Raw genomic sequence first — 26656 nt, forward strand, 5'->3', positions numbered from 1 at the left:
GTCACATGGAGGTAACCCACTGCTGTTACCTTCCTTGAAGATGGGAAGGCCAAGGCTGCACACCAGCTATGGTGATGCATGCCTGTAAGCCCAACACTCTGGAGGTAGAGGCAGGGGGATCAGGAGTTCAAGATCACGTTCTCTGTTACATAGTGAGGCCAGCGAGTCTGTCTCAACAAAATGAAAAGGAGGGAGAGAGAGAAGGAGCGAGGGAGGGAGGAAGCAAGCAGCCAAGCAGGCTGGCTGGGGCCTGGCTCTGTCTAGTGGCCCTGGTAGACTTCCCTACATTTCTCCCATCACCTGGTGATACCCAGCCAACGGTACTCCAGAGACAAGGCTGGATCGATACAGTCTGTCTGGCAGCTCCATGAACCATGTGCTGCCTGATCAAATCCTAGGGGTTTGGCATTTATTGCTCCATTTTCTGGATTGGCACACCAAGCCTCAGGGAAGCGAAGGGTCCATCCTGAGTACACAATGCAACTAAGTGGAAGAGAAACTTGGTATTTAAAATAGCATCTGGTCCCATCTCCATCCTGTGCCTGACTTTAGGAAAGCAATCTGCTTGGATTGGTTTCTCACTCTCCCGGGGCACCTGTGACACCAGGATTACCTCTCTTGTCCTCATATCATCAGGAATTCAAACCCTAAAGTGGCACCCACCCAGAATGTGGACTCCAACCTTTGTGCTGGAGCAGAAATCATGTTGCGCAGCGGCACCTACTGGTCAGTCTTGGAATTGCGCCGTATGTGGGCCACACATGTCATTAAGGAGCATTTCGAGATAAATTGTGTGGCCCTTGCCCTAGGGAAACCCACATCCTCAGAGAAGATAGTCACATGCATTAAAACGATAGAAGAGGTTTTGCACCCACTACTTCTGGCTGAGACATCCAAAAGGTCCCCATCAGAGTTAGCATATGTGCTGAGCCCTGAATAATGAGCAGGGAGCTGCTGGATGGAGGAGGACAGAACACTTGAGGCCAGGGAACCTGGCCAAGAGCCTAGTGTCCAAGGAAGTGGGGGGTCACCTGATACAGCCCAGTCGGAGGTGTGTGTCTTGGTGGCAGAACACTCCCCTAAGGCTCTGGGCCCCATCCACAGAAATAAATAAAATATGGGGCCCAAGATTAAATTTTAATGTATGCACCAAATGGAGCATAGAATATAGTTAGTTATATTATAAAATTGGGCCTGGAGAGACTGTTCATTGGTGAAGTGCTTGTCATGTCTGCATGAGGACCTGAGTTCAATCCCCAGCACCCATGTTAAAAAAAAAAAGAGAGAGAGAGAGAGAGACAAAACAAAAAACAGGCACAGCAGAGCACACATCTAATTCACGCACTGGGATGGTGGAGACAGGTGGATCCCTGGGGCTTGCTGGCCAGCCAGCCTAGCCTAATTTGTCAGGCCAGGGAGAGACAGAGTCTCAAAAATCATGATGGTTAACAACTGAAAAAAGACACTCTTGTTGACCTCTAACCTCCATATTCAAGAGCTATGCATACACACAGATACATTTTTTTTTTTTTTCGAAACAGGGTTTCTCTGTGTAGTTTTGGTGCCTGTCCTGGATCTCGCTCTGTAGACCAGGCTGGCCTCGAACTCACAGAGATCCGCCTGCCTCTGCCTCCCAAGTGCTGGGATTAAAGGCATGTGCCACCACCACCTGGCTCAAATACAAATTTTTAAATATATAATATACATTATATTAATATAATATATATTAATAAATTAATATTAAAATATTATTTATCAATTGGGGCTGGGGCTACAGCTCAATGTGTAAAGAGCTTGCCTACTATGCCCAAAGCCCCAGGGTTCCACCCCCAACACCACATAAACTGGACACAGTAGTACATGTCTATAATCCCAGAATTTAGGAGGTGGAGGCAGGAGGATTATCTGTTCAGGGTCATCCTTGGCTACATAGCAAGTTCTAGGCCATCCTGGGCTACATGAAACTCTGTCTCCAAAACACAGTAAAATAGAAGTTGCTTGTTCATCTAAGCATCCTTTTTGTATGTGCCAGTAAGTAGTTGGGGGTGGCTGGGGAACAGTGGGCACACATTGGGAGAGACTGGGAGATGTGGGTCATGTGGACCTGGGATCCTGGATGGAGTTAGCTTCCATGATGCTGAACAAATCCCACTCTTGATGCAGGAGAATCAAATGCAGCTCTGCTGACAATGCAGGGGATGAGGTAGAAATCCCCTCCCTCTGGCAACCCAGCGGATGTTCTGGGGCTCCAAGACGAGAGCCACACAGCTGGGGGACCCAGGAGGCTCCCCGAAAGAGAGCACAGATGTTGTGGCCCAGGAAAAGCAGCTTCCTGTCAGGCCTCCCAAGAACCCTGCCTGGCTCCCTGGCATGGGACACAGCAGGAGACACTCCCAGGCCTGTCCCCTCCAGCCTTGTATCCCAGGCTCTTCTCTCCCCCTTGCACCTGCTGCTCTTCCTGCCAGAAGACCCTTCTTTGCCTGTGTGGCTCCTGTGTATTCTTTAAGGTCGGTCCGGAGCCCTCCATTCTCCAGAGAGCTTTCTCTGACCTTACTGTGGATCCCCACTGAGGCCAGGTCTCTCCTCTCAGCTTTCTCTACTTCCCTTGCACTGTGAGAACTTCATATCCAGCAATTTCCCCTCTTAGGCAGCTCTTATGATCCCAGCAGCAAAGCAGTGTCTGAATCCGGGAAGCAGGTTCACTTCAGTGCTGGGGATAACGTTGTTCTCTCACTGTCTCGGGATGCCCTTGGGACTCTGTGCACCTGACACACACACGTGATCAACATGTGTGACTGGGTGTCTTTGTGTTGGAAAAGGACCCAGAGCCGTCCATCAGCTTCCCCTTCTTTGAGAGGTTGAACCCCCACACAGCTGTTCTGGTTGGAGCTCTGAGGCTGGGGCTTACCCCTCAGCCTCCTGTGGGACCCTAGTGCTCAGCCAAGGCCCAGTATGAGCAAGATGCTCAGGGAAGGTTTGCCGAGTAGCTGGCAGATGTGTGAGCGTACACCACTTGAGTCTAGGCCCTGTCCCATCTGTAGTCCCACTGCTCAGCTGGGTCTTTGTCCTGTTCTCCTCAGGTTGCCTGGGGCAACACCCAGAAAGTCAGAATGGTGATCTGCATCTCTCAAAGATGGAAACATTATGTCCCATATGCCCAAAGTCCTGGGCACTAGAAGTGGCTCCATGTGGAGCCCAGTTTTGAGCCTCTAACCAATATGTGTGAACTTGAATGTCACTGTCCTTCTCCAAGCCTTGGTTCTCACCTCCCCCTAGGGTGCTGAGACCAAGCAGGGGATGTGCATAACTCATCAAGGCACAGGATGGAGGTGTAGGGGGTGTGGCTCAGCCGCTATAGTGCCTTCCTAAAATGCAAAGAGCCCACATAAAACTGGGCATGATGGTGCACACCCATAAACCCAGCACTTGGGAGGTCAAAGTAGGAAGATCAAAGTCAGTCATCCTCTACTACATAGCAAGTTCAAAGCTAGCCTGGGCTACATGAGACCCTGTTTCAAAACAAACAAACAAAGGCCCATGGCAGAGCCAGGTATAGAAATGATGAAATGGGTCTCCTCTCCATACTGCAGTTTTCAAGAACTTAGTCTAGTCCTTAGAACGTGTGCATAGTGGCCACTCAACATATGTGTATTTGTCAGCTCTTGCTGAGATAATGCTGTAAAACAAGCAATCCCACAAACATCATGGCATACAACAAGAGGTAGCTACTTGCTCGTAGATTTGAGTCAGTGAGTTAAATGGCTGTCTTTCAGCTAAGAGTTGGGTCAAGGTCTCCACACATTTTTTTGTTCAGGAACCAGCTGCATTCCCTAGGTCTGGAACCTGGTTCAAGCCCCTCTCCTGGCAGATGGTGGAAGCATAGAAGCCTAGCCAGATCATCAGGCACATGTGGAGTCTGCACCATGCCCATTCTCATGCCTACTAGAGTGTTCCAGTGGCCAAAGCAGGTCACCTATCCAGATCCAAGACAGAAGGATGCTATGCTTGCTTCCATGGGAAGCCCTCTTGAGTGACTCGGTACAGGCATGATTGGGTAACCTGGCACTGGAAAGGGCCTGCCCCAAGGAGCAGCAGCAGGCGGCAGGCTCCTGCTCTCTGTAACCATCTTCTCTGTTCCCCAGCAGGAGCTCAGTGAGTACAACGCCACAGCCATAAAAAGCCCCACCAACACGGTCACCGTGCAGGGCCTCAAAGCCGGCGCCATCTATGTCTTCCAGGTGCGGGCACGCACCGTTGCAGGCTATGGGCGCTACAGTGGCAAGATGTACTTCCAAACCATGACAGAAGGTAAGTGGGGAGCGCCAAGTACCAGCCCCACCAACCAATGAGCAAGTGCACGAATGTAGGATCCTATTCCTAGGAAGTCTGTGCCGACCAGAAAGCAGGCCACCTCCTTTCCTCCAGATGTGAACCTCTGTGCATGATACAAACTGCACAGCTAGCCATAGAGCCTCTGGTTCTATGGCCCACAAAGGTCCCTGCTTCTCTATTACCATCGTATCAGTGAGACTGCTTCCTCTTCTGGGATACTTAGGAGGTCAGACATAACTTGCACATCCATGCTAATCAAATCCTTTTCTTTCCCTGCTCTGGACTTTTATGTATAAAACAAAAAAAGCATTGTGCTTAATTGAGATAGTAAATATTGTAACCATTTACAAGTCCAGCAAGTTGCAATGGGACTGAGAATTCTGAAACCCTGTCTAAACTCAGCAGAAAGAAGTGCTGGGATAAATTAGTAATGTCTGCCCTGGACAAAGGAATGGGCCTATGTGCTATGTTTGTTTTCCAATACTGGATTATATGGTTTCTGAGTACCATTTCTGCTTTAATAATCTTGAGGAACAGTAGATTATAAAGAGGTGTGACTTCTGAAGCAAGACAGATGGCAGTCCACTTCTAGCTTGGCCCTGTGTCACTGAAAACATGTCACCTAACCTCTCTGGCCCTTCTTTATGTCCATAAAAGAGATGATGATTATGTTACCATCATCACCAAAAACATCAAACATGTATGAGTCTTAGGGACCTAGCTCAGAATTGGTTTGAGGACACATATATTTTAAATAGTGTCCTTTCCATGGACCCGCCACCAACCAAGTTCTGGGACACTTTCTTATGGTTAGACTTCAGGGTCGCTTCTTAGCCTCTGGCCATGGAGCATGGACATTGGCTCTCATCTGGATGACCATAAATTCCTGTCCCACTATAGAAGGCTTCTCTGTATGTTCACCTGGCTTCCAACACTTGCTTCCTCTGCCCTCTGCCCTTCCCTCCCCAGCAGTTCCTCTTCCCTTCCTATGTGCCCCTCATGTCAGATGAGCTCACTGGCCAGGGACTGGGCACCGTCCCAAGTCCTCTTTATTAACTCAACAGTTCTGTGCCAGGGCTCTGCTGTATGCCAGGCCATGTGCAGGCACTAAGAACCCAAAATGACCTCACCCCCTTGACCTTGACAAGCTCCTCTTCTTAATAATAACGTGGACGGGGTGCTGGGGCAGCTGGCACCAGCCCAGCCAATGCCAAGTGCATCTGTGCACTGTCATTCACATCCCGGCCTCGGGGGCAGGCAGATGAGCTGGCATGCTGGCTTTGACCTCTTCTTTCCTGGATAGCCTCAGGCCCATTCTGACCTCCACAAGCTTGGTTTCCTCAAGCATGAGAGGCCACTGTAGAAAGCGTATCACAGGGCTGCTATGGAAGTCTCTGACTGACACTGCAAACAGTAACAATGGGAGTCCAAGCTGGCTGAGTGTTCACTGTGAGCCAAGAATTGCCAGAGATTTACCCACAGTCCCATGGGATGAGAACTGTCAGTCTCCCTATCTTGGAGGTATTACTCAGTTGATAGACTGTTTGCCCATCGTGGTCAGGATTCCTGTCCAGGGAGCCGAGCCTCAGCCGTTCTTGCTTATTACCACCTCAGCATGGGAATGCGGGGGGTCCCTGTGCCCACTTTATAGATGAAGAAATGAGGATTGAAGCTGGTCAGAGGCCGTTTCCTTCTCATGTCGCCTTTCCTGCTCAGCATGAGGCAGTTGCTGGATCAGAAGCAAGCGGGGAGTGTAGGGGTCACCTCCGAGACCATCATGGTGGAGGATAGAGGCAGGGTCAGGTCTCCAAACCAGGCTGATAACCACTGCACTGTCTCTACAGCCGAGTACCAGACCAGCATTAAGGAGAAGCTGCCTCTCATCGTCGGCTCCTCGGCTGCCGGCTTAGTCTTCCTCATCGCTGTGGTCGTCATTGCCATCGTATGTAACAGGTGGGTGGCGGCTTCTGGGCCGGGTCGTCCTCCATAGTTGGGATCTACTGGTGGCAGGGAGGGGTTCCAGTAGGCCAGGACACCGTAGGAGACCATCGGCCGCCCACACAGTAGAATCAGGTGTGTGACAACTGCGTGGACAGGGTTGCACACTGAGTCACGTCAGCAGCGAGGACCGTTCCAGAACAGTGGGCAGGATGATGGCAGGATGCTCGGAGCTGTGGGGATGATGAAGAAAGATACTGTTCATTTCCCCAGGGCAGAGGCTGAAGTGCTGAAAATGTGGGAGGAGCTTAGCCAGGAGGGGCTGGGCAGGGGTGGGGGTGGCGAGGCAGAGACAGGAGGGTGGAGTCAATCCTTGATGGCTGTAGGACGTGATGTGAAGCAAAGACTCTTCCTGCTTAAAGAGATCCCCCTCCCCTCACTTCCCAACCGAGGACCAGAGCAAGCTCAGACAGACAGACAGACAGACAGACGAGGTTAGTGGAATCGGAAGCCACAACTAGAATCTTCCCTTAAAGGGACTTGGCCACAGAGAGGACAGAAGACAGAGCGAGCCTGGGTGTGAGGAGGGAGAATGGAAAGGACAAGGAGGGCCAGGACAAAAGACAGGCCTAGACACCACCACCTCCAGCAGGGGAGTGGCCTGAAGGGCTTGCCCACCCTCTCTCCCTATCCCCTACTGTGGCTCCCACCTCCCTGGGTGCCTCCAGGTGGCTCCAGCCCTTTGCTCTTGTTCCAGAAGACGGGGGTTTGAGCGTGCCGACTCAGAGTACACCGACAAGCTGCAGCACTACACCAGCGGCCACAGTACGTACACACCCTGGGGCCCTTCTCTGCCACCTCCACGAAGCCCTCCAGCTGCTGCTCCTCCTCCTCCTCCAAGATTCATTTGTGTTTAAGCATGTATGTGTATATGTGACTGTGAGTGTATGAGCCACGGAGGGTTGGGGTGTTGGGGGGGAGGTACACCTACCTATGCCCACACAGAGAATGTCACATCCCTTGGAACTGGAGTGACAGGTGCTTGTGGGACGCCTGGCTTGTTACATGGGTGCTGGGATCCGAACTCTGGTCCTCATGATGTGCAGCAAGTGCCCTTGTCCCCTGAGTCATCTCTGCTGCCCCTCTCTAAAGCCGCGTTGGCCCTGGATGTGCCATTCTGCCTCTCTGTGGCTTTTGCACCTGCTGTTCCACGTGCGCTTCCTGTGATGACCCCATCATGCATCATCACTATCCTTCCCTGACGCCACCCATCCCAGTCTTGACCCTAGTCTGAGCCAGTGCAGCCCGTCTTACCAGGGACATCGTCCTAGCTCTTGCCTGGTCTCCCTGCAGATATGGCAGGTCTTCTCCAGATCTGAACATGTCTCCCTGCCACTAACAGGACACCCAGCACAGAGTGGGTACCACGCACATGAGTGAGCTATATAGGGAGATGCACCCAGAGTGGGGGGCAGGGGTGTTGTGGGCTTAAATGGGGGTTTAAGTGAGGGCCTTATCAAGAGTGTTTCATTTGAACAAAGACACAAAGGCACTCAGAGAGTGGGCTGCTCAGATATCTCCAAGGAAGAGCATAGTAGGGCAGGGGAATAGCCAGGGAGAGCCCTGAAGGCCAGGGGAATAGCCAGGGAGAGCCCTGAAGGCCAGGGGAATAGCCAGGGAGAGCCCTGAAGGCCAGGGGAATAGCCAGGGAGAGCGCTGAAGGCCAGGAGAATAGCCAGGGAGAGTGCTGAAGGCCAGGGGTATAGCCAGGGAGAACCCTGAAGGCCAGGGGAATAGCCAGGGAGAGCCCTGAAGGCCAGGGGAATAGCCAGAGAGAGCCCTGAAGGCCAGGGGAATAGCCAGGGAGAGCCCTGAAGGCCAGGGGAATAGCCAGGGAGAGCGCTGAAGGCCAGGGGAATAGCCAGAGAGAGCCCTGAAGGCCAGGGGAATAGCCAGGGAGAGCCCTAAAGGCCAGGGGAATAGCCAGGGAGAGCGCTGAAGGCCAGGGGAATAGCCAGGGAGAGCGCTGAAGGCCTGGGGAATAGCCAGGGAGAGCGCTGAAGGCCAGGGGAATAGCCAGGGAGAGCCCTGAAGGCCAGGGGAATAGCCAGGGAGAGTGCTGAAGGCCAGGGGAATAGCCAGGGAGAGCCCTGAAGGCCAGGGGAATAGCCAGGGAGAGCCCTGAAGGCCAGGGGAATAGCCAGGGAGAGCCCTGAAGGCCAGGGGAATAGCCAGGGAGAGCCCTGAAGGCCAGGGGAATAGCCAGGGAGAGCGCTGAAGGCCAGGGGAATAGCCAGGGAGAGCGCTGAAGGCCAGGGGAATAGCCAGGGAGAGCCCTGAAGGCCAGGGGAATAGCCAGGGAGAGCGCTGAAGGCCAGGGGAATAGCCAGGGAGAGCCCTGAAGGCCAGGGGAATAGCCAGGGAGAGCGCTGAAGGCCAGGGGAATAGCCAGGGAGAGCCCTGAAGGCCAGGGGAATAGCCAGGGAGAGCCCTGAAGGCCAGGGGAATAGCCAGGGAGAGCCCTGAAGGCCAGGGGAATAGCCAGGGAGAGCCCTGAAGGCCAGGGGAATAGCCAGGGAGAGCCCTGAAGGCCAGGGGAATAGCCAGGGAGAGCCCTGAAGGCCAGGGGTATAGCCAGGGAGAGCCCTGAAGGCCAGGGGAATAGCCAGGGAGAGCGCTGAAGGCCTGGGGAATAGCCAGGGAGAGCCCTGAAGGCCAGGGGAATAGCCAGGGAGAGCCCTGAAGGCCAGGGGAATAGCCAGAGAGAGCCCTGAAGGCCAGGGGAATAGCCAGGGAGAGCGCTGAAGGCCAGGGGAATAGCCAGGGAGAGCGCTGAAGGCCAGGGGAATAGCCAGGGAGAGCGCTGAAGGCCAGGGGAATAGCCAGGGAGAGCCCTGAAGGCCAGGGGAATAGCCAGGGAGAGCCCTGAAGGCCAGGGGAATAGCCAGGGAGAGCGCTGAAGGCCAGGGGAATAGCCAGGGAGAGCCCTGAAGGCCAGGGGAATAGCCAGGGAGAGCCCTGAAGGCCAGGGGAATAGCCAGGGAGAGCGCTGAAGGCCAGGGGAATAGCCAGGGAGAGCCCTGAAGGCCAGGGGAATAGCCAGGGAGAGCGCTGAAGGCCAGGGGAATAGCCAGGGAGAGCCCTGAAGGCCAGGGGAATAGCCAGGGAGAGCGCTGAAGGCCTGGGGAATAGCCAGGGAGAGCGCTGAAGGCCAGGGGAATAGCCAGGGAGAGCCCTGAAGGCCTGAGGAATAGCCAGGGAGAGCCCTGAAGGCCAGGGGAATAGCCAGGGAGAGCCCTGAAGGCCAGGGGAATAGCCAGGGAGAGCCCTGAAGGCCAGGGGAATAGCCAGGGAGAGCCCTGAAGGCCAGGGGAATAGCCAGGGAGAGCGCTGAAGGCCAGGGGAATAGCCAGGGAGAGCGCTGAAGGCCAGGGGAATAGCCAGGGAGAGCCCTGAAGGCTAGGGGAATAGCCAGTGCAAGGGTTTGTAGGTGGAGCAGGCATGACTAGGGCGGAGTCGGGGTGAGAATGGGAGGTGGGCATGATTGTCAGCCATGTGGAACTTTGGCTTCTCCTCTAAGTGAAGTGAGGAGCCCCAGCAAGTTCTGAGCTGAGGACTGACTTTCTGTTATAGTCCCAGCAAAGGCTTCTCTGGGTGTTGTGTGGAGAACAGAGAGAAAACACTGAAGCTGAGAAGCCAGGGAGGTGGCTCTGGAGCCATGCAAGCCAGATCGGCTACACTAGGTGGCAGGGGCATTGGTAGGGAGTGGTTGGATTCAGCGTGTGTGTGTGTGTGTGTGTGTGTGTGTGTGTAATGTCTGAGTCTCATATGGCCAAGGCTCTTCTTGAACTCACCATGTAGCCAAAGATGATTTTGAATTTATAATCCTCCTGCCTCCACCTCCCAAGTGCTGGGTCTACAGGCATGTACTACCACACCCAGTTTACGTAGTGCTAGGGTTAGAACCCAGGACTCTGTGCATGCTAGGAAGCATTCTACCCACGGAACCACACCCTCAGCCCTCAGCCCTGCACTGCTGGCCTGGTGGTGGGGCAAGAGAGAGCAGAGCCTCGGAATGCAGACTCCGGCTCAAAACGTTTGAAGAGAAAGTTCCTGGGCTTAGAAATCACTCTGGACATAAATATAAAATTAAGCTGTTAACATTTCCATTAAGATCTTCAAGTGATGCTGGGCGGTGGTGGCTCATGCCTTTAATCCCAGCACTCGGGAGGCAGAGCCAGGCGGATCTCTGTGAGTTCGAGGCCAGCCTGGTCTACAGAGGGAGATTCAGGACAGGCACCAAAACTACACAGAGAAACCCTGTCTCAGGAGAAAAAAAAAAAAGATCTTCAAGTGACTACTGAACAGGGCGATGGGAAAGGCCATCGTCAGCATCACAACAGGAGAAGGGTCACTGAGAAATGGCAGTCACATTTCACTGGTGTGTTAGGAAGAAGTCACGACTGCAGCTCTCCCTCCAGCCGCCATCGTGGGAGTAGATGTAGACACATTTTGTGCACTTAAGTGTTAAGTGTTGTTGGGGCTGGAGACATGGCACAGAAGATGTGAGCGCTGCCTGCTCGTTTGGAGCGGGTTTAAGTCCTGGCACCTACATGGCAGCTCACGACCATCTGCGACTTCAGTCCCGGGGATCCAGCAGCCCTTCGCTGGCCTCCTTGGGCACCGGGTGTGTAAAATGGTACATAAACATGACAAGTGGACAAAACATTCAAAAAAGATAAGAATTGTTTTCACGGGCTGGGGAGACAGATCGGGGCGTAGAGTGTTTGCCTCTCAAGCCTGAGGAGCTGAGTTCAAGCCCCAGCACCCATGTGAAAACTGTGGAATTTCTCTCTTTGCTGTGCCTGGGCTGGGGAGGTGAATGCAGAAGATCTCTAGGACTCCCTGGCCAGACAGCCTAGCCTGCTTAGCAAGCCCCAGGTCAGTGAAAAAACAAGGTGTATGAAGTTGACCTCTGACCTCTAAATGCATGCACACATGCAAACACATACATGTAACATGCACCCACACGTACAACAACAAAAACAGAAGCCTGCTTTCATGGTCAATGCATGGGTACTATTTAATCCCTGTAACAGTCCCACTGTGAGTTTAGATTCCAGCACCCAGACTTCACAGAAGCTCTGGGAAGGACCTGAGTCCACCACCTCCTTGTGTGATGTTCACCCCACCAAGGCAGAGCAAGGCCAGGTCCCCTGCTCTACCACCCAGAGCCATTTGGGAGCATGGTAATTTGAAGCCTGAGCCAATAACAAGGAAATGGATATATATATCAAGAGAGAGAGAGAGAGAGAGAGAGAGAGAGAGAGAGAGAGAGAGAGAGAGAGAGAGTGAGTGAGTGAGTGAGTGAGTTTGGAAGGCTAGAGACAGGGCTTCTCTGTGTAGCCCTGGCTGTCCTAGAACTCACTCTGCAGACCAGGCTGGCCTCAGAATCACAGAGATCTGTCTGCCTCTGCCTCCCAAGTGCTGGGAATAAAGGTGTGTGCCACCACCACCAAGCTTGAGATTTATTTTTAAAATAGACCCCAGAATTTATTCAGAGATCAATATCCTTTAATACTGAGTTTTTGTTTCCTGCTCTGAACTCTCAGAGTCATGCAGGATATGTCCTGGATCCCATGTCCACCCCCACAGCCCTACACAGCCAAGATGAAGGAGAGTGTGGAGAGCCAGAGATGTGTGTGGCTGGCTCAGAGTTACCAACACAGACTCCTATTTCCCAGCCATATGCACGTGCTGAATGGGACCAAGTTCTAGAGTGTCTGGATGTGGAGCCAGAGGGGCTGACCTTATTTCTCATCTCTGCTCTGCCACTGGCCAGCTGGTTGAGCTGGAGAAAAACACTGAACCTCTCTAAGCCTTGACATCCTTATATAGACCATAGAAAGAGTGATGGTGGGTCCTTTGGATGAATCGGTGGATCATCCGGTGGATATCTTAGCATGATAATAGTGTCGTTATAATAGTAACATCTAATAAAAGCCAAGTCTACTTTACATGAGACAATTATTTGTTGCTATATGTCTGTGAGATGCTAAGTCCTTTAGAAAATTCCTCCAGGGTTGTGGAAATGATACTCGTAGTGAAGCATGAGAACCTGATTTGATCCTCAGAACCTGTGGAGAAAAAAAAAAGCCAATTCCAGCACTGGGAGAGAATAGGGGGCAGGTGGATCTCGGGGGCTTGCTGGCCAGCCAGCCTAATCTGCCCATTCCAGGCCAGTGAGGAACTCTGTCTCAAAAAAAAAAAACCCAAGATGGGTGGCTCCTGAGAAATGAATGTCTTCTGGTGTCTGCACACACTTATACATGCACCTGTCCCCATGCACACACACACACACACACACACACACACACACACACACACACACACACACACGAGTCTCACATTTAATCCTCATAGTTTTTGTAGGTCAGACACAATCAGATGTTAGCATCGTCATAAGGTTCAGCCTGAGAGCATTTTACCTGGAAGGATCATTAGAAGGGATGACTGGGTTTAAAACTACCAGCTTTATAGAACAGATTTATACCCAATAAATCGATGTTGAATGTGTATGCAGCAAGTGTCTATGACGTATCTGCTGTATGCCACCTTCACACTCACGGTCGAGCACTAGAGCAAGGGCTTCTAACTTGGGATTAGACCGTGGGAGCTCACCATGGCCCGTGAAGTCCAGTATTACATGTGGAATATGGGAGTGTACACACCCGTGGGAATCCTTCTCCAAGGGGTGAAACTGTGGCTTTCACTAAATTCTCAAAGGTACTCATGGCCCCAAATGAGAAGAAGATTCATGAGTGAACCACTGTGATTTTGCAATAAGCATTCCTTGAGTGTTTGTTGTATACCAGTCTGGAACAAGATAGAATTGCCTCTGCTTTCCTGGGGGAGAAAGTAAAACATCCCCAGGCACCATAGAGTTCCAGAAAGGGGATCCAGGGAGCTGTGGGCTTGGGTGTTTGGAAACTGTAGACCAGGATAGAAAAGCCACAGACACTGAGGTCATAGACTGACAGTGGAGACAGGGCTGTGGTACCTAAGAAAGGCCACAGACCCTTCTGGAGAAGTCCAGTCAGGCTTCACAGAGGAGGTGGCATTTGATATGGTCTCAGAGAGGAAGAGGAAGTGTCCTGAGGGGGTAATAACAACATGACTTCAGAAGCAAGAAGGGATGAGGTGTGCCTAGAGCCCCTAGGAAAGGACTCTTTTTGTTTGTTTGTTTGTTTGTTTTTTGTTTTGTTTTTCGAGACAGGGTTTCTCTGTGTAGCTTTGGAGCCTGTCCTGGAACTCGCTCTGTAGACCAGGCTGGCCTCGAACTCACAGAGATCCGCCTGGCTCTGCCTCCCGAGTGCTGGGATTAAAGGCGTGCGCCACCGCCGCCTGGCGGGAAAGGGCTCTTATTAACTAGTGATAGCAGTCTGTTGTTTGCTGCTGTCACAAAACACCCGAGGCTGCATCATGTGATAAGAAAGGAGGTTAATCAAACTCTCAATCAGCTGTCCTGCTGAAGGCCCTGTGGAAGAGGATTTCATGGCAGGAGCGTGTGTGACAGGGAGAGGCCGCATAGAAAGACAGGTAGGAGGACTGGGTTTGTTCTTTAATCTCTCAGAAGAACTAACTAGTCTCCACAAACCTCCATCCATTCCTCCCCAGGGTTATGTTCCAGTGACTTGCAGTACCAGGCAGAGGTGCCTGCCTCTGTCCCCCAGTCATCCTGACATGCTCCCAGCTGGGGATGGCCTCTGGCTGCTGCCCATAGAGGTGCCGACTTTTGCTGAGTCTCCTTTGCTCCTGGAGTGACCTCATTCCTGCCCTCCCTCCTCAAATGGCCTGTCAGAAAGGATCTCCCCAAGTTGTACTGAAACTCAAGAAGCTGAAAGCCAGGCACCATGACCCATGGTATTGAGTCTGAACAAAAAAATGGCTTCTCCTGGCTCTAAGGAGCCTGACTTGGAAGGAAGGAGATGTGGCTCATACTCCAGGTTAGGGAAGCCTGTGCCAGGGCCAGCAGGAATGAGAGTTGTGACTAAGACTATCCCCGAGGCTGGAGCAGCCGCTCAGCAGTTAAGAGCACTGGCTGCTCTTGCAGAGGACTCAGGTTCTGCAATACCCACATAGCAGCGCAAACTCTAACTGTAGTTCCAGGGATCCAACGCCCTCTTCTGGCTTCCATTGGTACTGCATACATGTGGTGCACAAACTTACATGCAGGCAAAAAACAACCATACCTATAAAATAATGTTTTTAGAAAAACAGAGCCATTCTTGAGGTCTGGGGATCTCTATCTCTGTCATAGAGCATTTGCTTAGCATGCACAAGGCCCTGGGTTCAATCCCTGGTCCCATAAATATAAGAATCAGGCTTGGGACTGGAGAGATGGCTCAGCAGTTAAGAGCACTTGCTGCTCCTCCAGACATCCAGGAGTTTAGTTCCCAGCATCCACATCAGGTGGCTCACAACTGTCTGTAACTCCAGCTCCAGGGAATCTGTTACCTCTGGCATCCTCAGGCACCTGCACTCATGTGTACCATATTCGGATACAACACCTACACATAATTAAAAATAATAAGTATCTTTTTAAAAAAGAGGAAGAAAAAGTACCACACCTGTGCTCAAATCTGAAAGACCTTGGGGCTCCAAGATATGTGGCCTTGGCCTGAGTGACTGGCTTCACGGAGCTACAGTTCTGTCTCACAGCTCCTGGGAGGACGAGGGAGAGATAAGGAAATACATGCAAAGAGTCTGGCCCAGTGTCAGGCTCAGATAAAGGCTCAGCAAGTGACAGCTGCTGTTACCATAATTCATCTTTGTCGCCTGGATCCTCAGCTCCCCAGACTTGGAGCATCTATTGTGTGCAGAGATCTGAAACGTGTGCCGGGGGAGAAGCAGTGAGATGTGAGCCCGTGCCCAGCTCTCCTCCCAGGCACTCGGTCTTGGCTGGTGTTTCTTATTGTCTTTGTGAAATCTTGGGCTCCTGTACAACTCTATTGAAAGTTTTGTGTCATATGGCCAGGAGAACTCTGTGTGTGGTGTGTGTGTGTGTGTGTGTGTGTGTGTGTGTGTGTGTGTGTGTGTCTGTGTGTGTGTGTGTCTGTGTCTGTGTCTGTGTCTGTGCGCGTGCGTGTGTGTTTTGGGATATTGCACATGAGTGCAGGTGCCTGTGGAGGCCAGAAGAGGGCACCAGATTCCCTGGAGCTGGAGTTATGGGTGGTTATGAGCTACCCAACATGGGTGCTAGAAACCAAACTCAGATCCCCTGCAAGAGCAGTGTGCACTCTTCACTGCTGAACCATCTCTCCAGCCTTATAAGGTTCTTTAAAAAAAAAAAAAGTGTGTGTGCGTAATGTGCATGTATGTGCATGTGTGTAAATGCAGGCACGCACATGCTACAGTGTATGTGTAGAGGATGGAGGATAACCTTAGATGATGGGCTTCGTTTCTACTTTGAAACAGTCTCTCGTTTCTCAGCTGCATGACCCATGCTAGCTGGACCACTAGCTTTCTGAGGAGCTCCCTGTCTGTCTCTTCCTGCTGTCTCCTTATAGGAGCGCTGGGGTTATAGACATTGCTGGATCCAGCCCTTGTGCAGGTTCTGGGGATAAAATTCAGGTCTTCACACTCACAAGGCAAGTGCTTGTACCACGGACCCATCTCCCCATCCCCATTTATAACATTCTGCAGCAACAGAAAAATCTAGACATCTATACTCAGGGATACTTTTTTTTTAAAATCATATTTATTACCGCAATTTTGGACTTTGTACATTTCTTTTTAAAAATAACACAGCCCAGTTCTATTCTCTAGTTTTTATTTGTTATTATTGTGTATAGATGGATGACTATGTTTAAGCATTGACGTACACCTACACACACGTGGAGGTCAAAGGGCAAGTTTTGGGAGCAGGCTCTGTCCTTCCACCTCACCGAGGCAGGACCGCCGTGCTGCATGCTCCAAGCTAGCTGGCCCACAAACTTCCAGGCTGTTCCCTATTCTCTGCCTCCTATCTCTCTGTGGGAGTGCTGGGATTAGAGATGTATACCCCCACATTTGGCTTTTTATTTTTATTTTTTTAGCATGGTTTCCAGAAGTCAAACTCTGGTTGTCATGCTCATGCAGCAAGCTCTTTACCCAGTGAGTCATCTTGCCAACTCATGAATTACTATTTTAATAAAAGAAAAAAAGCCCATCATAAGTACATTTTATTCCTGGGGGTCTTCGGTCCTCTCAAAACCTATCCAGGGGCTGCCAAAAGGCTTATAGACTCAGATTTATAACCCCTGACTGAAAGGGCCAGCTTAGCACACACACACACACACACACACACACACACACACACACACACACACACACACACCAACACAGTCACAAACATAGCTAATGTATTAGAGCTAGGGTTGGCCATATGCTGAGCTGTTTAGTTTTTGTGGGTCTCTTCTAGTGCTCCTCCTGGCATCCCTGGTATAAAATCAATGAGCATGGCTGTGTTCCAATAAAACTTTATTTGTCGCTCAAGCAGAAGGGCCTGTACTGCAGGCTCTGACTCCCAGATTCATGGGATGTCGGAAGTAGAAGCAGAGAACAGTTATCAAATGGTTCTGGGGCCACACAGCTGAGCTGGGTTGGTGACCTATGAGGACCCAGGGACTCCAGCTTCTGAGTCCCAGAACGGCTGCCTCCAGTGACAGCTTTCAGCACAGAGGAGCATGAGAGTGGGGAGCTGGGGAGCCCAGAGGAAGGCCTGGGTGTTGGAATACCAAGTCGGAAGGGGAAGACAGACTGATGGCCTTTCCTTCCATCACAGCGGTTCACTGACTCATCGTGAGTCAGAAGGGGACTTTGATGTCCAGACACCTTCTTCTCTTTCTGAATCCACACATACACACTCTCAGCAGGTCAGGAATGAAATGAGTGTGTCCTGGGTTTGACTTCAGGCTGGTCACCAAGGAATCCAGGGATCCAGAAAGGCTTGAGGCTTAGCTAGTGAGGATGCAAGAGTATGGGATACTCAAGATGTGGTAAGTGAGGCTCATGGACCTGGCTCTGTGTGTGTGTGTGTGTGTGTGTGTGTGTGTGTGTGTGTGCGCGCGCGCCTGGCTATTCATGTAGATGTATGTATGCATGCTTGTGAGTGCTGAGGTGTCACGTTTCCAACCTTTATTTTGGGGGACAGGGTCTCCCTGAGCCTGAAGCTCACCAATCCAACTAAGCTGGCTGGCCATTGAGCTTCAGGGATCCACCCACCTCCATCCACTTCCCCCAAACCCCAATGCTGGAATTACATGATCATACTACTGCCCTGGCTTTAACATGGGTATCAGAGATCTGAACTCAGGTCCTTGTGCTTGAGTGGCAGGCTCATCACTGACTGAACCATCTTCCAAGTCCTCTTTTTGTTTATGACTTCCTGTTTCTTGTCCTTGTACCTGGATTCTGTATCACAGGGCAGCAAACCTATCCAGCCTTTTAGTCTATGCCCTTGCCAAAACCAGACATCACTAGTCAATCACAGCAGTCTTTTAGCTGCTCCAAAAAGCTAGGAGTGATCTGTGATCTTGGAACAAGACTAGAACCTATTTGTCACTTTTCTGATCTCTGTTCCCCCTACCTTTCTACTTGCTGCCCATCAACTCAGTGAGACCTAGAAGTCAGGTGACCAGAAAGGAGTTTCCCAATTCCTATGGGGGCCATATAGGAGCACCCTTCCCCTGGGGGGGGGGGGGGCTGCCTGCCTTTTTTCCATTTATGTGCCTCTCGAGCCTGTCCTTGTAACCCAGCCTGGTCTTGTCCCCCAGTGACCCCAGGCATGAAGATCTATATTGACCCTTTCACCTATGAAGACCCTAATGAGGCAGTCCGGGAGTTTGCCAAGGAAATCGACATCTCCTGTGTCAAGATTGAGCAGGTGATCGGAGCAGGTAGGTGGCAAATGCCTCAGGGTACCATGGCTTTGGCCATGGGTGGGCGACCACAGTGTGACCCTGGAGTTGATGGTAAGTTGAAGATCAAGGGACACAAAGGACCCTCCTAAAGATCCAGAATTCCCAAGTAAAAAGGATCCTTAGAGGTCACCCTGTAAAACCATCACATGCACAGAGGGGAAACTGAGGCTGGCATGAGGCACAGCAAGTTGGAGATTGAACTGGATCTGGAGCCTAGCTCTGTCCTTTCCATCATCCACCACGGTCTTGTCCCCATCTCCCCAAATCTCCCCATGTCCTTGTCCCCAGACACCCCAAAGCAGCCATGAAGAACCCACTTTCCCAAAGATGGCTGGGCCTTCTCTAGGCACCACATTCACAATGGGATCCTGTGTTGATAGAATGAGATCATAAAACACCCACAATGGGAGTGACAGGCGACAGGGAGGTGACACTTCTCACCTGACACGTGACACTATGCCTGTCTCAATGTGTCTATCCCAGGGGAGTTTGGTGAGGTATGCAGTGGCCATTTGAAGCTGCCAGGCAAGAGAGAGATCTTTGTAGCCATCAAGACCCTCAAGTCGGGCTACACGGAGAAGCAGCGCCGAGACTTCCTGAGTGAGGCATCCATCATGGGCCAGTTCGACCACCCCAATGTCATCCACCTGGAAGGGGTTGTCACCAAGAGCACACCTGTCATGATCATCACTGAGTTCATGGAGAATGGTTCCCTGGACTCCTTCCTCCGGGTAGGGAGAGCCCCAGGGGGTGTGAACAGGGTAGGAAAAGGGCTGCTGGGCATAACTTCATTGGATCTTAAGAAAATACTTGATCAGGAATGGCTTCCTGGCCACCACCACCTTCCATTGCGTTACCCTGACAGGCATTGTTAATCAATCCCAGAGCACCCTCCCACTCAGCTCAGAAGCAATCTCAGAGTCATTCTCAATGTGGTTCCCTGGGAAGCCCAGGCATTCCCTCAGGGTTGTACAACCTGAGGTACCTGCCCTTTCATGCTCAAGAGGCATTCTTTTTACACAGCAGAATAGAATTCAGAGATAAGAAGCATTTGCCTAGGGTCAGAGGGCCAAAGGGAGAGCCCAGACCACAGCCAGGGGTGTTGACACCCCATCCAGGGTGTTCACCAGACTTCGTAGCTCTCCAGAGTTGCATAAGATAAGGGAGAAAAATAAAAAGTATAAGGCCAACAAATGAATCCCCTCAGGACAGCACAGTGAGCCGTCAAGACAAGAGAGCACTGGCCTGGGGGTCAGGAGCATGCTATTGGGCCAGCTGTCATTCAACAAGTGCTAATGAAGTTGGTCCCAGTACCTTCCATGTTCCTTTCTGTTTAAGTCAGAGCAGCCCTAAAAGACGCATGTTTGAGCTGTTTTAACAGGTGAGCGGTTAGGCTCAGAGAGAGTGGGTCATATGTCCAAGCTTGCACTACCAGGAAGACAGAGTCAGGGTCAGTCTGTGTACGCTTACTCCAAGGCTGGTATTCTCTCCAGACCACTCTGGGGTTCCTGGGTGTCTGAGTCCTTCCCACAGAGTGTACAAAGGTGGCAGACACCTGCCATTGTGAGACGTTCCAGAGCTCTGACACTCGCTCTTCCATTGACTCTATTTTCCACCCTCCCCAAAGCAAAATGACGGGCAGTTCACAGTCATCCAGTTGGTGGGCATGCTGCGGGGCATTGCAGCCGGCATGAAGTACCTGGCAGACATGAACTACGTGCACCGTGACCTTGCTGCACGCAACATCCTCGTCAACAGCAACCTGGTTTGCAAGGTGTCTGACTTCGGGCTCTCACGCTTCCTGGAGGATGACACCTCTGACCCCACCTATACCAGCGCTCTGGTAAGGGGACAGCAAGGCTTCCTAGGCATAGCCATCTCTGCAAGCTCTGTGTATCCACTCACCTGCCCAGGTCAAGCGTTCACTGGGCCCTGGAGACAGGAAGGGTCACACAGAAAGCCTCCTGGGTTCTTGGATCGCCTGGGCTGCTGAGGCAGGGAGATAAGATGATGAGCGCAAGGGAGGGAAGGGCTGGGAGCCGTGGAAGGCAAGAGAGACATGAGCGCACTGTGGAATCTGGGGGACCAGAAACTCTGAGAACCAGGGAAAGGCTTTTTGGGGACTCAAGGATGAAAAGGTGGAATCCAGATGGCAGTGTGGGGAAAGGCACTTCCAGCAGAGGGAACAGCATATGCAAATGCCCTGTGGTTGAAGCAACTGAGGAGTTTGGGAACCAATGAGGTTCTTCCTGGGATCTGACAGAGCACAGTGTGGGAGAATATGGAGAGGAGAATTCAGACAGGTCACCATCCCACCCATCAACCTCTTTCTTCTCTCTGCCCCCCAGGGTGGGAAGATCCCCATCCGCTGGACAGCACCGGAAGCCATCCAGTACCGGAAATTCACCTCAGCCAGTGATGTGTGGAGCTATGGCATTGTCATGTGGGAGGTGATGTCCTACGGGGAACGGCCCTACTGGGACATGACCAACCAGGATGTGAGTCTCCAGGATGTGGGCAGGGCTTGTTGGCCTGGCGGGTTGAGGAGGGCAAGGCCAGGAACTCCTGGCCTTATGCTGAATTCCCTGGGGTTGAAGGCCTGGCTGCCAGGCTGATGAACCTTACTCTTGAAGAGGGGGACTAGAGAGGTCACCTGCCCATCCCCCACGTGCCAAAGCATCGTGGTGCATGTATGAAAGCCAGAGGACAACCAGTGGGAATCAGTTCTCTGCTTCCACCATGCGGGTTCTAGGTCTTTGCTAGCAAGCGCCTTTCCCTGCTGAGCCCTCTCACTGGCCTCAAAATGATTTTTCAGAGAGCCAGCTGCAAGCATCAGGGGACTGCTGTGGTCAGATGCTAAAGTGCAGAGCACAGGTGTCTAGCCCTGTAGGTGTGGAGGCCAGGGCAGTCAGGACAAGGTCAGCCAGGAAGTCATCACAAAGCCAGTAGCACTCGGGGAGTAGGGACATGCAGTGGGAAGATTAGCTCTTGCAGAGGTGCAGGGGTGAGGCTGAGAGGCGGGGCCGGGAGCCTGGAGTGGAAACTTGGTCAGAAAGCTTGGGGAGGCTTTGTGTGGGTCAGCTTCCTGTCACTGTAACAAGATGCCTGAAATGATGAACTTAACAAGAAGAAAGGTTTGTTTGAGTGTACACAGTTCCGGTCTGTATCTGGCTGGCCTGTTTCTTTGAGGACAGTACATGATGGTGAGAATGTGAAGGAAGCTATTCTTTTTAGAGCACCCAGGAAGCAATGAGAATGGAGCAGAAGGACCAGCATCCCAGCTTCCCCTCCCAGGGCATGCCTCCAGCAGTCTACCTTCCTCCCACTAGACCCCACCCCCTAAAAGATCTACCACTCTCAAATAGTGCTCCAGGCTGAGGACCAAGCCTTCCTTCAGCACAAGGGTCTTTGAGTGACATTTGAGATCCACACGGTAGCGGGCTTCAGGGGAGGAGTTTGAAGTCACCCCAGGGATTTTCAGTCACACAAATACACTGGAGAGGGTCAAGTTCCAGAAGATGAATCTTACCATGGTGGCAGAGCGGACTGAAGCCATGTTTGGCCTCCTATTTCTGACAGAGGGGGAGGTATTGGCTCTAAGATCACCAGCCAGCTCAGGGCCTAGATCTCTACCCAGATCTCTGTGAGCACTCAGATTGAGAATATGGCCACCCTAGAGTCAAACAGTGGGCCAGCAGGGATGTCCACAGCCATGAGAGCCAGCAGAGGGCTCACGGATGGTGAGAACAAAGAGCTGGGACAGCCCAGCACAGGATAGGTCTTGGAGACAAGCTACCTGAGGTTACTGGGTATCCAAGGCTGGCAGAGAGAGGGGCATAGGAGACAGACCTACAGGGGGTAGTGGGACCCAAGGCAGCCACAGGAGGTAGAAGAGTCCCCATGGGTCAAGCCTGCAATACTCCAAGGATAAATGTTCCTGGCAGGGGGCTGAAGTCCTCACCCCAACCACCCCGGCCCACTCTGCCTCTGTGATCCCCCAGGTAATCAACGCCATTGAACAGGACTACCGGCTACCTCCGCCCATGGACTGCCCGAGCGCCCTGCACCAGCTCATGCTGGACTGCTGGCAGAAGGACCGCAACCATCGGCCCAAGTTCGGCCAGATTGTCAACACGCTGGACAAGATGATCCGAAACCCCAACAGCCTCAAAGCCATGGCGCCCCTATCCTCTGGGTACGGCCACCCTGGCCCCACCCCTGTCTCAAAGCCCTTGCTTCTGGGTGTGATTCATTTTAGCCCCACCCATCTCCTCTGGGTACTGTCCATGCCCCACCTGGTGGCAGTCTGGGGTGGTGGAGGAAGACCCTTGTAAAGCATGGTTAAAGAGGACAGCATTTAGGAAGCCTTCCTACAGTCTAGAGTCACAGTGGTGACCAGCTGTGCTCAGCTCAGATTCTGCCCCCTGTTCTTCCTTCCTCTCCTCACACCCAAGCTGGGCCTCTTGGTGTCCATTGTGCCCTCATTGGCACTTGTACGAATGCACACACAAGCCGGGCAGTGGTGGTACACACCTTTAATCCCAGCACTCGGGAGGCCAGCCTACAGAGCGAGATCTAGGACAGGCACCAAAACTACACAGAGAAACCCTGTGTCAAAAAAACAAAAACAAAAATGCGCGCGCGCGCGCGCGCGCGCACACACACACACACACACACACACACACACACACACCACTTGCACAAAATCCTGCAATACACAGAGCTAGGCACAAGCACTCATGCTTGGTCACACACACACACACACACATACACACACACACACACATACATATAAAGACACACACACACACACACACACACACACACACACACCACTTGCACAAAATCCTGCAATACACAGAGCTAGGCACAAGCATTCATGCTTGGTCACACACACACACACACACTCACAGCTACATAGTCACCAATGTATACATGCCCCCATTCAGGACATATCCACCACATACATGCCCCCAGGGTGGAAATACCAGCTCAGCCCCAGGACAGGGCTCAGGGACCCTGGGCCTTCCTTTCTGAGGTCCCAGGGCATGCTCCATTAGATTTGCCTCATTATTGCCTTCCAGAGGTGGTTATTACAGGCCATGCATCTGCTGACCCTGCTCGCTCTTACTCTGTGGAACCCAAGGACAGCTGTCACACAGGTCACATAGCTTTCACAGGTCACATAGCTGCTGGCCCCGCTCTCAGGGACCCTCAGTCCTTCAGGGTTTAGGGGGAGAGTGTCCAACCAGATACCTCACCACCAAGGCCAGCCATACCTGGAGATTCCTTGAGTCAAAGTCCTTCGGTGGCCATGAGGTCTTTGTGCTAGCTTGTACCTGTTACACCTCACCTTGACCCTGGACCAGCCATTCTCCACTCTAGAGCAGTGGTTCTCAACCTTCCTGATGCTGCAGCCCTTTAATAGACTTCCTTGTGTTGAGACCCCCCCCAACCAAATTATTTCATCGCTTCTTCATAACTGTAATTTTGCTACTTTTATAAATCATAATGTCAATATCTGTGTTTTCCGATGGTCTTAGGTGACCCCTGTGAAAGGGTCATTTGACCCCAAGGGGGTCACGACCTCCAGGTTGAGAACTGCTGCTCTCGATGAAGCCCCGGAGCCCTTCCCTCATGAGATCTGTGCACACCCTGCCTGTCCCCATTGGCTGTGAGCCTTGTCTGCGTATGGGTCGACAGTGCAGTCTGTATACCGGAAGCATATTACCAGGGTCAGAGAAAGATGAAAAATGACTCCAGGGGAGGAAGCAGGGGCGCGCTGACACCGTTGTCCAGCCACAGTTCCTCCTATAATTGGGGTTCCCAGAGCCTCCCCCAGCTTTCCCCGGTTCCTCAGGCCCTCATAGATCCTCACTTGTACAAGTTCTAACTCAGGTCCACGTTCACACATAAACGCCTGCGCACTCACCTGTGCTCACACAGGGATAACCACACGGGTCCCACACGCGTTCCCATCCGCCCTCTGGCTGTCTGCATGTGCCGTGACCATCCCTGTCCCCCGCCCCTCCCCCAGCATCAACCTGCCACTGCTGGACCGCACGATCCCCGACTACACCAGCTTTAACACGGTGGACGAGTGGCTGGAAGCCATCAAGATGAGCCAGTACAAGGAGAGCTTCGCCAACGCCGGCTTCACCTCCTTCGACGTTGTATCTCAGATGATGATGGAGTGAGTACCTAGCGGCCTCCACCCAGCCCTGTTGACACCTGCTCCCCACCCACCCTACCAGCCAAATGGGGAACATTGGAGTGTGAGTGACCCAGCAGGGATGGCAGAGACTAAGGAGTAATACACGTCCAGATCTGGAGCTGGGTCTGCCTGGTGCCTCTTGGCTCTCTGGCTGGGCAAATCCCAGAAGTCTGGGAAGATTTTTTTATCTGCAAACCTGGGTTCAGTGAAGAAGAATCAAGGAAATGGGTGTGCAGCCAAGACAAGCCCAGCCCTGCTTCCTGATGGCAGAAGGCGAAGGGCCCCCCCCCTCCCCATTGGCTGATCTGGCCCCAGAATCTCTCAGTCCAGCTTTGACACCCTTTGCCCATCCCCACATCCTTTCCCTATCCCTCAGCACTAAGGACCTGGGGAAGTTAATGCAGCTGGTCTACCCTCCCCCCTCAACACACACATTTTCCTAACTGTGTCCATCTCTCCCAAAGGGACATTCTCCGGGTTGGGGTCACCCTAGCTGGCCACCAGAAAAAAATCCTGAACAGTATCCAGGTGATGCGGGCCCAGATGAACCAGATTCAGTCTGTGGAGGTTTGACGTTCGCCTGCCTCGGCTCGCCTCTTCCTCCACGCCGCCTCCTCAGCCCCGTACGTCGGTCCCTCTGCTGCCCTGTCCACTGCAGGGCCAGCCACCTGCCCGGAGGCCACAAGGCAACAGGAAGAACCAAGTAGCAGCACTCTAGCCAACGAGACGACACCAAGAACCCATGCAAGTCAAAGGAATGAAAAGGGAATGGGGGGAACATGCACCTAGATCTGGGAGGGGGCGGGACAGGCAAGGACCATTTGTTCAAAGAGGATTCTCATAAGGAGAGCAGTGATGGTTCTTAGGGGAGAAAAGAAAAGGGCTTGGGAGATCCACGTGCTATGTCCCATTGGAAGCCAGAAGCCTTTTCTCTCCAACTCCTTCTGGGAAGGTTGAGCTGGCCAGAGCCAAGAAACATTTCCAGGAAAATTAATATGAAGGGAAGAGATGGGCCACCCTCCTTGCCTGGCCTTAGCTGTTTCTTGGAGCATCACTAATGGCCCAGCCCTAGGCACAACGGGCAGAGAGAACAGGCAGCTGCCCCAGATAGGGGAAGTCCATTCCAGCTGCCACCAGCAGACAGGAGAACAGTTCTGTCTTGGGAGACCATTTCAAAAACTCTGAGAGACTTTCTGCTAACGGTTCAGGAGGCAGAAGAGGAGATCCTGGCCTCCCAGGTCACACTGAACAGGCCAGATCTTCCTGAGGCCAGCCACCCAGATCTGCGGCCGCAGGAGGCCCTGCCCTGCCCGGGTGCCAGCTCCCCGCTCAGCCTCACCCTGAGGACGATGCTGCGGGTGACTGTCATCAGCTGCGACTGCCACTGAGAAGCATTGATCTTGGATCTGGGTTTGTTTACAGCGATTTGTGGACTGGGGGTATTTTGATCGGGGTGGCTTTGGTCTGGGGAGGGTTTGTTTGTTGGGTTTTTTTTAATGACAATGAAGAGACACTTTGACATTTCCTACCTTTTGAGGACTTGATCCTTCTCCAGGAAGAAGGTGCTTTCTGCTTACTGACTTAGGCAATACACCAAGGGCGAGATTTTATATGCACATTTCTGGATTTTTATATGCTTTTCATTGACACCCCTCCCTCCTCCCAACTGCTGCCAGGCCTCACCAAAGCCAACTGTCACAGGGCCACCCGGGCCACTCAGAGACCTCAGTGAGACTGGGGGAGTGGAAAGAGTTGCACCAAGCATCCCACCTTGGAAAGCAGACTGGGGCAGATGAGGACTCCGAGGCCCGAAGTCCTCCCTGCCTCCCTGACCACTCTCAAGCTCTCTGCCCTGTTCTATCTGGTACTTTGCAGGCACAGAGGCCCCTTCAGGTTCCTGGGTGCTCTCCGATGGCCAAAACCCAATTTCACCTCTGGGAGCCTGGACCAGGCGACCCGGGACGTCAGGACCCTGATCATTCACTGTGACACCCCAGCCCTCCAAGGGTACCCCCCGGAGACCATGTGACTCTGTCTCTCCCACTCCTTCTTTCCCTGAGGCCTTTGCCCAGGTCTGAAGGTCTTGGCCAGAGGAACATCATCAGCCAAGGGGTCTGGCCACAGAGTCTCCTGTGAGCAAATGCAGGAACCTGAGCAGAACAATCGGTTAGTGAATTGAATGGAAATAAATGCTTTAGTTATAAAATGA

At 52.3% G+C, this 26656-nt stretch overlaps 1 protein-coding gene across 5 annotated transcripts in view; it reads left to right on the forward strand.

Moving 5' to 3' along the window:
• The window catches only part of Ephb2 (EPH receptor B2), a 189765-nt gene extending 163109 nt beyond the window's left edge, over nucleotides 1-26656 (forward strand). The window contains exons 7-16 of one of the 5 annotated variants that reach the window (XM_052716354.1): nucleotides 4143-4308; nucleotides 6177-6285; nucleotides 7028-7095; nucleotides 18087-18209; nucleotides 18717-18964; nucleotides 19861-20076; nucleotides 20582-20731; nucleotides 22235-22428; nucleotides 24271-24426; nucleotides 24912-26656. In XM_052716354.1, coding sequence (XP_052572314.1) covers nucleotides 4143-4308; nucleotides 6177-6285; nucleotides 7028-7095; nucleotides 18087-18209; nucleotides 18717-18964; nucleotides 19861-20076; nucleotides 20582-20731; nucleotides 22235-22428; nucleotides 24271-24426; nucleotides 24912-25020 — 1539 coding nt within the window. In that variant the 3' untranslated portion in view covers nucleotides 25021-26656. The remainder of the gene's footprint in view (nucleotides 1-4142; nucleotides 4309-6176; nucleotides 6286-7027; nucleotides 7096-18086; nucleotides 18210-18716; nucleotides 18965-19860; nucleotides 20077-20581; nucleotides 20732-22234; nucleotides 22429-24270; nucleotides 24427-24911) is intronic. The other 4 variants (XM_052716355.1, XM_052716356.1, XM_052716357.1 and 1 more) reach the window with 4 other exon arrangements.

Source organism: Peromyscus californicus, unplaced genomic scaffold, assembly GCF_007827085.1.
Source record: "Peromyscus californicus insignis strain IS unplaced genomic scaffold, ASM782708v3 Scaffold_5__1_contigs__length_169319896, whole genome shotgun sequence".
Lineage (NCBI taxonomy): Eukaryota > Metazoa > Chordata > Mammalia > Rodentia > Cricetidae > Peromyscus > Peromyscus californicus.